This window comes from Hippoglossus stenolepis, chromosome 7, assembly GCF_022539355.2.
Source record: "Hippoglossus stenolepis isolate QCI-W04-F060 chromosome 7, HSTE1.2, whole genome shotgun sequence".
NCBI classification, from domain to species: Eukaryota; Metazoa; Chordata; class Actinopteri; order Pleuronectiformes; family Pleuronectidae; genus Hippoglossus; species Hippoglossus stenolepis.
This window is the reverse complement of record NC_061489.1, coordinates 20,185,637-20,198,750: the sequence shown is the minus strand read 5'-3', so window position 1 is coordinate 20,198,750 and position 13,114 is coordinate 20,185,637. Positions and strand designations below refer to the sequence as shown.

Sequence of the window (13,114 nt, the reverse complement as noted above, 5' to 3'; positions counted from 1 at the left end):
TAGACAAGAGAATGAAAATATTTTAAAAAGGCAATAGAATAAAAATAAAGAAATTTAATAAAACAAATTCTGAGTATGTACATTATATAAACCTTTCACTGTAGGGGTTTGTATGAAAAGTAAAGTGATAAACATGAAAATCTGCTCATTTCATTATAACAGAGTTTTACTTTAAATTCGTTTCACTTGTTTGTAATTAAAATGACCTCCTGGTGTTTCCTGCCGCTAGGGGGCAGACTGCAGAGTTGCCGCCGGTTCCCAGCTGAGGTCTACATAACGAGTGCTTCCGGCCTCTCTCACCCTCTTTTCCTCTGCACTGGGTCGCAGCCATGGTGAGAAACTCCGCCATGAATCCGCTTTCACTAATCTAACTCAATCCTCGTGCTTTGAACACCGTGTTGACACGTCGTTCACTCTGATATGTGATGGATGCTCTGCTGCATGTAACTGGGGGGATATCAGCCATCTTGTGCCCGTGTTTCGCTGTTAGTTAGTCTTGTAAACGATGTGTTGGTGCTGCTCGAGCCTCCACATGAACACGGCCTTTCTGGTGAATACAATAAAAAGATAAATGTTAAAGTAGCAACAATGGCGAACAGCCCTTAACGTTTATCTACGTTAGGTGAACGTGTTTACTCGTATCCTGCTGATTTAACCATAAATAGCGGCGGTGTTAGCCTGCTAGCTAACGGCGGTGTTAGCATGCTAGCCGACGTTAGCTGTCATGTCCACTCACCGGGGAGAAATGAGGAAGACGAGCTGCATCGCCATTAACAATAATTTTTATATTTATTTTAAATTACAAAATGGCAGCTGCATTTTCCATCTGTGACTCAGCTCATCTCGCTTCGTTAGCCGGTAGCTAGCAGCAGCTACTCATGAGGCCAATCGCTTGTTTTCCTGTGGTTTGACTCGACACGTGTGATCAGACAGTTTTTTTTTTAACATTTATCCTCCGTCTTGTTCAGGTGAACGTCCCCAAGACCCGGAGGACCTACTGCAAGAAGTGCAAGAAGCACCAGCCTCACAAAGTTACCCAGTACAAGAAGGGGAAGGATTCCCTCTTTGCACAGGGTAAACAGCCTGCTCATGATGCCGTGTGTGTCTGTGTGCTCATCTCTGTGTGATGTGTGTCTGATCTGTAAATGTCTTTGCAGGTAAGAGGAGATACGACAGAAAGCAGTCCGGTTACGGGGGCCAGACCAAGCCTATTTTCCGCAAGAAGGTAAGATCTGACCTTATTTCTGTGTGTGTGACGTTGTAGCAGGAGTGTGGGGGTGTTAATTAATGTTGTCTGTACAGGCTAAGACTACAAAGAAGATTGTGTTGAGGCTGGAGTGCGTGGAGCCCAACTGCAGATCCAAGAGAATGCTGGCCATCAAGAGATGCAAGCACTTCGAGTTGGGAGGTGACAAGAAGAGAAAGGTAGGCGTTGGTCTTTTGTCTGGTTTGTGTTCCTCTGTGAATTATTGGAACATTGTGGTGCAGAATATTAATGATCAGTGGATTGTGAAGTCCTGTGGCAGGTCCACATGAATGCAGTGACTCCAATAATCATTTCATAGCTGGTTCACTTAAAGTGGTGAATTAATGAACAAAATTCTGATGGATAACTTCATCTGGACAGTTGTCTAGTGAAAGTTTAGCATTTGCTTTGATTACGTTAAGCGCCAAATTAAAAGTTGACGTTCTCCCCAAAATTTAAATTTGACACCATCTCATTGACGGATTGTAAAAGTGTGCCACATGTTTGAGCTCTGTAACACTAATATTTTGAGTGAGCAGACGCACTTATAGAGTTTTAGCTTTCCTGCCATCGTATTTATGTATAAATTCGTCTTTAATCAGCACCAATGTGCATGTTAACCAGTGAGTGCACCCTTTTTAAAAAAAAATTTATCTGACAAATCTACCCAAAACAGTAGTGAAGCAGTATGAACTACATAAAGTCAGGACTATGGGCTGTCCAACATGTTCTCAAACTAATGTTAAAGAGGCCATATGAACTGAAAGAACATTTAACCATTAGAATCAGGAATGGTTTTGTGCCTGATTGGTTTTAACTGGAAGAGATTTGCAGGACGGTTGCCCAACAGTCTATTCTTTGACAAGAAATCAAAAGTCACTGTATTGATCCAGTTGCCCAAACTCAATATGTGAATGACATAAAAATGTAATTTTAAATTGGAACAATGCCACTTTAACCTAAACACAGCACTCTAAACTGAAAATATGTAAATTAAAATAGCTGTAATAAAGTGCCTCTTAAATGATACACAACGGTGAGAATAAGCCTGTGGGTGCACTTGACCGTTTGGGTGAATTATAAAGGAATTCATTTTCTGTGTATTCTCACCCAAAATGTTTGCATTAGTAAGGTTGTATTTTCAAACAGATGTGTTCATTTTTTTTTTAATTGACAGCAGCAGTCATATTGAACCACATACCATTGAGACCTGTTATCATGTCATGTAACTGCTCTTAACAAAGTTTTTCTTGTCTTCCCTAACAGGGCCAGGTCATCCAGTTCTAAACTGTGGTCCAGTCTTCTGGATGAAGTTGTCACAATTTTCATTAAATGTAGTAAAAGAAACTTGAGTTGAGTGGTATTTTTCCCTTTATTTTCACAGTGCATGTCAAATGTACAAAATTCAAGTTTTTAAAATGTTCACTGAGTAGGATTTATTAGCATCAAGTTAAAGTTTCATCTTACAACTAAATACCTTTTTCCAACTGGCCAGAACCTACACTTCAGGTAACATGAACTCAAGACTCCTTCTAGAGCCAGTCTCACTCGAGGATAATACAATTCTTAGTCTCAGGTGATAAAACACTAAAACAGAATATTTGTTCAGATATATTCCACCACATTCTACACATGCCCTTTTGAGATTAAATCTCGTCAGCATATTCTAGACAATTCACATCAAGTGTACAAAAACATTCCAGTGATTTACTCAACATATAAAGCCAACAGTATACTGTAGTTTATCCCAGTGTCAAACCCATTCAAGCCAACTAAAATAATTCAAAAATTCCCGTTTCCCCATTAAAAAAAAGTATTTGGTCTATTGCACAAACGCAACTAATTTTACACCTTGACTTAATCAATGTAGTTCTGGCAGATGGCCAAACCACCTGTGGATTACAAAATGGTTTCCTGCTTGTGCTTGACATTCGTGTCCTGCCAGTGCATCATCTTAAACCTGCTGCTGATGGGAGTGAGGGTGAGAAGAGCGGTACCTGAAGGGTTCACTGATAAAACCACTTTGCTCTTTAGAGTCTGAACACCCAGCTCCCTGTACTGAGGCAGGATCTGTGTCACATTACACTGGGGGTCACAGATCTTCCAGCCGGGAACCGCTCTGATGACCAGCCCCCGGGGACCCCCGATCTCCTGTCTGTTCAGAACAGCGACAGCCAGACGCTTGTGAGACAGAGGCCTCTCCCACACCTCAAAATTGTCCACCTGTAGAACAAGTTACGGTTTGTTAGTGGCCGGTAAATGTTTGATATCCTGAGTTGTGTTAAGGTCTTAGTTTTGTTACTGCTGGTTCATGCCAAGATGATTACAAAGCATCTAAACATTCCAGGAGGTGACCCCTGCTTCTCGCTCACCTTGATGGTGCAGTATCCCTGCTGGCCAAGCGGGTCCTGGCTGATCTCTATGATGCGTCTGTTCTGTAGCAGCCCCTTGGAGCGAGGACAGATGTGCCTCAGGTCGTTGGACATGAGCAGAGGAGCCGCCATGATGGCCCACAGAGCCATCTGAGACTCCTGCTGGTCGTGACTCAGGCCAAAGTTCCCAATGACCAGCTAGAGAAATGAACCAGGGACAACATTGTAACAAGGGAATCCAGGAGATCCAGCACATCAACGCGTACTATTGAGATTTCTAACACAAATCCATGTAGTTTGTGTAGTTAACTAAAACAAATTCTGTTGAGTCCTGTAGCAAATGAAGTTCTACAGCCTATAAATAAAAATAAAAAATGCAAGGAAGGAATACTTTGACATTTTGGGTAGTAAATTACTTTAAGAATAAACCTGCTGGCACATTTAAAATGAAGTAATTGATTCTTCAAATTAGTTCTCAGCCATGGAGCTGCATTTGTCCTTTTAATTTTCTTTAACATTGTGAGATAGGATAACAGAAATCTTAATTAATTTCTCAGACTGAACCATGGATCTTGATTTGAAATAATCTGACGTGTTGAGGACAGATATTTGTGTGCTGTTTGATGCAGAACCATATAAAAATCCAGATGTCGTAAATTTCAATGTGGTTTCATGAGACTGTTTTGGTCGAGGTATGTGCTTGAGTGCCTTTCTAGTAATACTGGACACACTGATAGTGATGCTAAGTCTTATTGTCTGTCTCATATGAATTACTTCTCTAAATGTCAGACAATGGACCTTCAGCTGAGAAACAAATCAGCTCTCCTTTGTCTTTGAAATACCACATTTCCCCTCCGTGGGCCTGATAATAAAACGCTGTGTACTTGAAGGGTGGTTCTATTTCCAGTTTGAGGTCAAAGAGTGGAGCCCAGTACCATATCAGGGTCATTCCAGCCCCCAGGTCCAGCCGGGGGGACGATGATGTCTTGATGAGAAGCAGTCCAGTCCAAGATGGATTTGATCGAGCTCCACGAGTCGTACACGTCATCGTAGTTGCGCCAGTGGTTACATGCCTCACGGATGGCTGTGTAGTTTGGCTGGAGGCACAGAGATGCTCTTTTATGAGACATACGGCATCATCGTGCAGTGGAAGAGCTCAGATAAATGCTCTTTATATTAATTTCAATTTTATATAGAATTGTGTAGAATAAACCAGAGATTGATGTTTGTTGAAACACAAAGTGATATTAAGATGAGTTCTCTAACCTTTTTGAAAGCCCACTCGTATAAAGGCCACTCGCAGGAGTACAGGATACTTCTTCCGGTTTGGTTCAGTGCTTTTGACATGTTTGTGTAGCCTTCACCAGAATGAAGAACAGGTTAAACCACATGCAATGCTGTGTCTAATGAGTCATGGAGCTCCTGAATGACAGAAGATTCAAATAATGAACCCAGAACTGAATGAGGTAAGTTGTAACTTTACAAATTCAGTTGTGAAAATGACATTTTCTAAGTTTATCTAAATAAACCGTACAATTCAGTGCAGAAATGTTGAGGCACTTTCTTTAACATTGCAAGATTGCCACTGCTTTCCCAGTAAATACTACTACTAATTATCAAAATAATTAAATACTCTTTTTTTTATCCCCACTTTACTTTCAGAGCCTAAAACACAGTAGTCAAGGACCAAATCAAAATCTCACCTTCCCCCAGCAAGGTCCAGTCCATGAAGCAGCCGTCAAACTTGAGCAGGTCCACATTCCAGTCGACAAAAGTCTGAGCGTCGGTCTCGTAGTGACCCAGACTGCCGGGGTATCCAGCACAGGTGTTTTTCCCAACATCTGCATAGATACCCAGCTTCAGACCCTTAGAGTGGATCTTAAAACAGACAAATAAAAGAATTATTCTCTTTAAGTTTACAATATTTATGTTTTTGACAGGTTATGGGTCTGTGCCAGGAGGTGGCGATGTTGCACAGCTAAGAACTTGATGCTCTGCCTTGTTGGAGCTAAATATATCTCTTTCCTGGAGAATAGAACTTTTCAGCTGTCATGGTGGTCCACAGTGCAGAGATCCTCTGTGACTGAGGCAGAGCGGGTGAACGACAGCACACTCCTACCTGAGACAATTTAATGCTTCGGTTTCACGCTTCAATTTCTATCTGTGTGAAATCTGAGACCTGGTTTCTACTTCAGCTTCTTTCCCCTTCATTATGTCAATAATTGCCGGTCGCCTTGAACGGATATATATATTAATAATATTTTACCTGAACATGTAATGACTTTGTCTTCTTGAGTTACTGGATCAGATCTTCTCACAAATGTTCAAACGTAGACGCATTGCACCGCTGATTCTGTTACACTGCACCTCACACCTCTTACAGCATGTGTTAAATATGACATGGTTTGCTATTACATAACAGTGTATGCTGTTCAAAATGCAGCCCAAATACCAGAAGCTCTAACAAAACAGTCATATCGCAGCACACACTCTTTATTTGCACCTTCCAGCTGTAGAAACAACTCAAACTCCTTAACTCTTCATGGCATAAATGCTACACTCACATTCAGAGTTTTTGTACCTACTGCTACTCACATATTCGGCCAGTTTCTTGATGCCCCCAGGGAATCTTTTGGGGTCTGCCTGCAGGCGGCCCTGGGCATCCCGCTGACGGGAGGGCCAGCAGTCATCGATGCAGACGTACTCGTAGCCGGCTTCTCTCCAGCCCTCCTTCACCATCACGTCTGCCATCTGCATGTAGAGACGCTCACTGCCAGGGCAACAAGAGGAGACAGGCCGCGCTCTTAACATGCCAGCGTTCAATGTCATGTGCAACAGCAATATGGCAGACAACAAATACGTACAAGCGGAAGGAATTGTCGCGACAGTGAACGCCAGTTTGGATTTTGTTCATGGTTGAGTAATATCTATGAGTAATATAAGACAATAGCAATTCAACCAGTGAGCTCCTATTGGTGCTCTACAGGCTCATCAGCAATTGTATTGACGCACTGTCCACATGTTTATAATTTGTTATTGTGTTTTCTTGTTAGCTAATGTGTTTTGCTATTTGCTGCTGTCTTTTTGTGATTTGCACTTCAGGGCCACCGTCCATACGAGATGTTTACATGTGAGAATCAAAGGTTTAATATTTCTGTGATTTATATTAGCAGGAGACTTTCCTGTTCTCAGTTCCTGTTTCACTTTGTTGTTTGCTGGCGTGTTTTCATTTTAGCTTGTGTTTTGTTGTTTTTTTTATTTGTACATCAGGGCCACCGTACATACAGATGTTTCCATGTAAGAGCCCTTCATATGCAGTTTATGATAAGAAGTGAAGTACAGGTGTACAAGTCCTGTGACTTATATTAGCAGGAGACTTTCCTACCGTTTATCATCTCCCCATCATGTCAGTCTGTACCTGAGTCTCCTGCAGCCTCTCACCATCATGTCAACCTGTACCTGAGTCTCCTGCAGCCTCTCACCATCATGTCAACCTGTACCTGAGTCTCCTGCAGCCTCTCACCATCATGTCAACCTGTACCTGAGTCTCCTGCAGCCTCTCACCATCATATCAACCTGTACCTGAGTCTCCTGCAGCCTCTCACCATCATGTCAGCGTGTACCTGAGTCTCCTGCAGCCTCTCACCATCATGTCAACCTGTACCTGAGTCTCCTGCAGCCCTCCCTCATCATGTCAGTCTGTACCTGAGTCTCCTGCAGCCTCTCCTGCAGTCACCATCATGTCAACCTGTACCTGAGTCTCCTGCAGCCTCTCACCATCATGTCAGTCTGTACCTGAGTCTCCTGCAGCCTCTCACCATCATGTCAACCTGTACCTGAGTCTCCTGCAGCCTCTCACCATCATGTCAGTCTGTACCTGAGTCTCCTGCAGCCTCTCACCATCATGTCAACCTGTACCTGAGTCTCCTGCAGCCTCTCACCATCATGTCAACCTGTACCTGAGTCTCCTGCAGCCTCTCACCATCATGTCAACCTGTACCTGAGTCTCCTGCAGCCTCTCACCATCATGTCAGTCTGTACCTGAGTCTCCTGCAGCCTCTCACCATCATGTCAACCTGTACCTGAGTCTCCTGCAGCCTCTCACCATCATGTCAACCTGTACCTGAGTCTCCTGCAGCCTCTCACCATCATGTCAACCTGTACCTGAGTCTCCTGCAGCCTCTCACCTGATGCAGTTCTCCGGATCCTTGTCACAGTCGATGTTACACATGAACCTCTCCCAGTGCAGCCAGCCCATGGTGGGAGTCAGAGCCAGACCGTTGTCCAACGCTTCAGCTGCGGGTCTGATGAAAACCAGCAGCCGGAGCAGAAACAATAAACCGATCATCTCTACCTGTAAACTCTTCACTGCTCATAGAAACAAAGAAGAACACGCGCCCGCATCTATTTCCTGATGTGTTCGGACCGCCCCCACGGATGATTGACGCGACTCTCGACCAATACATGCTAAATGCGTCTGTGACCGACCAATGAGAGTCCGGCCCGGATTCACTCTCTAAACACGGAAGCGCCAAGTTTCAACTGTGATCAGCTGAGGAACACAAGTCAGCTGACATGACATGACAATAGTGATCGTTATAGATGAAGTCACGTGTGGAAACAGCAGCAGTGATGATGACTGTATTCATAAATAATATATTTATTACATTGTTAGTAAAATTGGGAGTTTAAATATATAAATAATATTAATAAGTACAATTTTATGACAAGTTTGAAGGCGACTTTGAAGAAATGTTTTCGAAAATTTTGAAAATAAAGTAATATTATTCATGTAGTCATTAGTCATGATATTATTTTATTTAACCGACATTTCAAGAATAAAAGTCATGATATTACGAGAAAGTTGTGATTTAACGATGAAAACATTCATAATATTATGAGAGTAAAGTCACAGGCTATTAAAACGCGAATACAAATGTAACTTTAAGAGAAAAAGTTGTGATATCACGAGAATAAAATCGTAGAATTTGACAGAGAAACAAACACAAAAGGGGAAATTTCCCCCAAGTCCTTGTGGTTCTTTGGTCTGAATCAACTTATAGTTTCTCACACAATCTTATCAAAGTCCTGATACTTGAGATAACGTGCTGCTGATGTATCAAAAGATTCAGTATTTTAGCTATTTGAGAAACGTATACTGAATAGTTATTATTATTATTTTAGCTAAAATAATCAAATTCTTAAAACCACTGGTGGAATGCAACTGTGTACATTTACTCAAGTACTTATATACAATTTAAGGTACTTCATGCTATGTATATGTATATGTGACTTTATTTAGTTTTACTAGTTAATTTGAGGATCAGATTTTACAGAACATCAGCTTCTAAATAATGATGCTTTGTTATGAATTAAATTTGCCAACAGTGTATAAAATCAGATATCTATTCAGTTTCCTACCAACACATAGTGAATGGAAGTGGCCTAATTTACTTTACTGTTCGCTGAGGAAGCTGGCTAATCAAAAATGCCAAACACAGCAGTAATTTAAGACTATTTACATATCTACGCTGTTTCAAGCTGTTTATTAGTTTCAGATCGAACACAGTAATTTGTTTTGTGCAGACATTATCCCATTTATCAATGGCTTTCTTAATTTTGCTGTAAACAGACACCCTGCTTTGAGAACCAAATTAATCCTGGACGTTTTCTCCCTCATGAAACTGTCAGAGTTCTTCTCACTCACACAGAGAGAGTGATGAGTTTTGTATTTATTATAATACCCCGCCCTTTTGTGGGGTTTTAAGGAGACGGATGCAAATTGTGTCTTTGCTAATGAGATCAGCTTGTTGAGAGTTTGAATGGAGGCACAAAGGAGATGAAACTTTACGGAGGAGACTTGAATTAGTAAGATCTTCCTGTGATCTCGCTCCTGATGGTTTGTCTTTGCCGTGCGTGACTCCTCGTGTCCTGGAATTGAGAGAAGTCAAACAAGGAAGAATTCAAGAGCACAGACCCCGATTAGATAATCCTCATCCCCACTGTCAAGGGCAAACTCCTCTTCTCAGACACTGGGCGGAGAGAGAGTGTGGACCAGCTTTTGTTTCTTTTGTGGAACTAATGCTCCGGAGCTACTTCAGAATAATTCCTTGTCATTAGTGAACTATGTACAGTCTATGGTGCAGAGTGAAGGAAGAACAGTTTGTGTTCATCCTACCTGGTTTATCTGCAATTCAAATTTTAGAGTCAATGTTTTTCATAATATGAAACAGAATTTTCTGTATCACTGTCCACATTGGTGGTTTATGTAAATTTTAATGATTTACTGCAACCGACACCATCTTCAAGACCCAAGTTCACAACATTTCAAAACAAAAGCTCTGTAATTCAGGCTGTAATAAAGCATTGCAGCAACAAAACGAACATTTTACTTTTACTTTGACAACAAATTACAAGTGATTCTGTGAATGTTGTTGCCATGACGCAGTTGGACCCAGTGTTGTTGTTTAACTTCTCAGAACTATTAACAATACACAAGTGTGAAGTCCATAAGATTAACGGTCTGTGAGATGTGTGTTCCACATACAGACAGACAGACCTTTGTGGAATTAATAAATAGATGAGCCAGTACTTTCAGCACAATGAATGTTGCCTCGACCCAAACAAGTACCAATTAAACACAAAATATGTCCCCCCCCCTTTGTACATTGAGGGGTGACATGTTCCCTGATCCCCCTGCAGCAATTACATGCATGCCCACTGCGTATGTAAAAGATGGGACCATTAATAAACACAAAACCTGACCTTTGAGTGAAATGTCAACGGTGCCTATTTCAACCCTAAACATTTTCCGAGGCGTCCCCCAGGGACAGGTGATACAAACTATTTATCACTCTATGGTTCACATCAGTGTCAGTGAGGAATGGTGTCAAGGCTCTAAATGTCAGATTTCAATTTGATTCCCCCGCTGATGGATGGATCAATCCAGATCTCTTGAATACATTGTTTTCTCTTTGTAAAAATGGGATTCCCCCCCCCACCATCGTGATGAGACCCTTGACAGAACGGCGTGCCTCTTTCTGTACAGTGCCTCATTGAGATTTTTGACAGATGGGCAGCCCATGCTTTCTGTCTGGTTTATTCCACCCTGAGCTTTGACACCAATCCATCATGTTCCTTCCTCCACCCGTGTCACATAATTGAAGAGACTGTCATGGTTGACTTATGTTGGAAACTTTGTTATGGAGTGTACAGGGGATAAGATGAAAGGGAAAGCTGTGCCGTTGTGTCAAGGAGCTACTTTATTGCATTGATCTATGGGGACAGGTGGCAGAATGAGCAAATGTCATAAAAATAAAGTTGTGCCTCAGGAGAAGCAAGAACAAACCCTATAGGGCTCTCGTATACTCTCAATGTAAAATAATGTACTGTTGTTGGTTTAATCATGATTAAGGGTTTAAGTTAGCATATATAATTTTTCTTGTTAATAGCTTTAATTACCTTTTAAACAGCTACAAATGCATTTTAATTCATCACAATTACATTGCGACTACTCCGTAATTGGATGTGTAATTACAATGTGACTGGTACAGAATCAATATGAAAGATATCTATATATAATGTATTTATAGTGTAATATTATGTGCATATTCTCTGTATTTTAATTTAATTTAATTGAATATTCTCTATTTTATTCTACTGTACACTTCCACATGTATTGTACACTGGTTTAAGAAGTGAATTTCCATACCGTGGGATAAAAATGTTATCTTATCTTATCTTATTAAATTATTAAACAGGATTGACTTCACAGATGCCTTTAAGAGTGTATATTTAAATATGGTAAAATCTTATTATCAGTTTTTTTGGGAGCAATTCTGCTTGTATTTAACAGTGGACATTTATGAGGTGACAGCAAAGACAGAGAGGATGAATGAAGTTCAAAAAAGGTCACCAGGACAATTGTGTAACACCGATATGCATCTTAAACATTCTGCCACCGGCCGGGTCCATATTGTTAGAAACGTAATTTAATAACAATTGTCCGATTTTTAATTTCTAATTACAATGTGAGCAGTGAGAATGAACCATTAGGTTATACAGTGACTCAAATCTGATTTGTCGATATCTTTAATTCGATTCTCCATAGAAGGCAGTGGTTCATTCTCACAAGTCAAAATGTAATTAGAGAATCATAAATGTGGTGAGCGTATCTTAAATGTGAGAACCACACCAGTCAGTCCTGTTCGTGCAGCCGGGAGACGTGTTGAACAAACACAGAGATCTTGGTGATTCCACCTCTCTCAGCTCACTGAAGGGAGGTTTTCATGTTGCATCAGCTCAGATTCGTTTCTGCTTCTCTTCAGATTCCTTAGAGATGTTTAGGTGCAGCACAGAGAGAAAGTTGTTTTTTATCAATAAACGTACCTGATAAATTATTCACTGTCTCATTTCTGAAATGCTTTAATTGAAAGAAGCACCTCTGTTCTCTCTGGTTATTTTTATGTATAAATATATTTGCTTTTAAGATAATCCTTTATTAGTCCCACAGTGGGGAGATTTGCAGAAGCGCTGTTATTCTTCTGAGAGAACAGAGAATCTCCAATCCTCTGTTCTCTCACATCCAGATTCTGCATCGAACACTTGTCACATTTCTGTTCCTGGAAATTATGTAACTAATTAGGATTTTTTACTCCACTACCGATGTGGAAATGTCGTTCAATACTAGTCTCCTTTTGTGATTACATCTGAAATATTATTACCAATGATCTCAGGAGCAGCTACCACAGTGGGGAGAGTTACCGATCCTAGGCAGAGGGTACTTCAGTGTGTTTTGAGAAAATCTATTTTAATAGCTTAATCGATGCATGATTCAATTCGTAGCCCTTAAAAAGTCAGGGAGTACACAGAGAATGACCTTCGCTCGGGCTGCTGGTACAAAAGCAGCATGGACCTGCCAGGACTGATCCTACCTCTGAGGACGCACATTCCCTACAATAATTAGATACAACAGTGCATTGTGTGCTATAGCTGGTAAACAAAGTGCACGGCAAAATCAATAACGAGCAAAGAGAGGCAGTACATTTCTGATGAAATCAATGATTTGTTTGGCTCAGCATGCAGGACACTCAGTCAAGGATATTTTCAGGCTCTCTACTTGGCATCTGTTTCAGTCTGTGGCGTTTGTCATCTCTGTGTCTACTCGAGTCAAAGCAGATGGGTTGAGGACACTTCAAATACAATTTTGTTCAAAGTCTCATAAAAAGTCTCCTTTATCTGCACCATACGCTGTTCTACCACTAGGGGTCTCTCAATCAAAACAATGAGATGTCGTGAAGGAGCGTTGCATTGTGGGAGTTTTTTCTTCATCAGCCTTGGCATCATGGCAGTCGGCCTCTCGAGGTTTGGATTCCTTCAGTGTTGATACGTTCAGGCTTTTTTTAACCGGGAGCTAAATGATCCACTGAGGTCTCGTCCTTTCCAAAACAAACAGACCAAGTGATTCAATCTGGGAAAGCAGAAAGTCAGTGTTTCC

At 41.1% G+C, this 13,114-nt stretch overlaps 2 protein-coding genes across 2 annotated transcripts; one reads left to right on the top strand and one right to left on the bottom strand.

The window, feature by feature from the left end:
• Window positions 1–229: 229 nt before the first annotated feature.
• Window positions 230–2,593, top strand: rpl36a (ribosomal protein L36A). The gene is made up of 5 exons (XM_035161544.1): window positions 230–332; window positions 969–1,074; window positions 1,158–1,225; window positions 1,303–1,425; window positions 2,513–2,593. Exons 1-5 carry the CDS (start codon window positions 330–332, stop codon window positions 2,531–2,533), a joined length of 321 nt encoding a protein of 106 aa, XP_035017435.1. The 5' UTR covers window positions 230–329; the 3' UTR covers window positions 2,534–2,593.
• Window positions 2,594–2,599: 6 nt separating this feature from the next.
• Window positions 2,600–8,052, bottom strand: gla (galactosidase, alpha). The gene is made up of 7 exons (XM_035161543.2): window positions 7,806–8,052; window positions 6,214–6,388; window positions 5,322–5,496; window positions 4,885–4,976; window positions 4,554–4,715; window positions 3,619–3,816; window positions 2,600–3,469 (listed from the first exon to the last, which is right to left on the bottom strand). The coding sequence occupies exons 1-7, from the start codon at window positions 7,964–7,966 to the stop codon at window positions 3,146–3,148; spliced, it is 1,287 nt and encodes a 428-aa protein (XP_035017434.1). The 5' UTR covers window positions 7,967–8,052; the 3' UTR covers window positions 2,600–3,145.
• Window positions 8,053–13,114: the final 5,062 nt, after the last annotated feature.

Bases quoted from the DNA above. Each gene is read 5' to 3' on its own strand.
- rpl36a (XM_035161544.1), top strand. The intron at 1,226-1,302 runs GTAAGATCTGAC...TTGTCTGTACAG, and splicing joins AGCCTATTTTCCGCAAGAAG to GCTAAGACTACAAAGAAGAT. The intron at 1,426-2,512 runs GTAGGCGTTGGT...CTTCCCTAACAG, and splicing joins GAGGTGACAAGAAGAGAAAG to GGCCAGGTCATCCAGTTCTA.
- gla (XM_035161543.2), bottom strand. From the start codon at position 7,966: ATGATCGGTTTATTGTTTCTGCTCCGGCTGCTGGTTTTCATCAGACCC. The intron at 4,977-5,321 runs GTGAGATTTTGA...ATTCTGGTGAAG, and splicing joins CTGGACCTTGCTGGGGGAAG to GCTACACAAACATGTCAAAA. The intron at 3,817-4,553 runs GTACTGGGCTCC...TCATTTCTCTAG, and splicing joins GCTGGAATGACCCTGATATG to CTGGTCATTGGGAACTTTGG.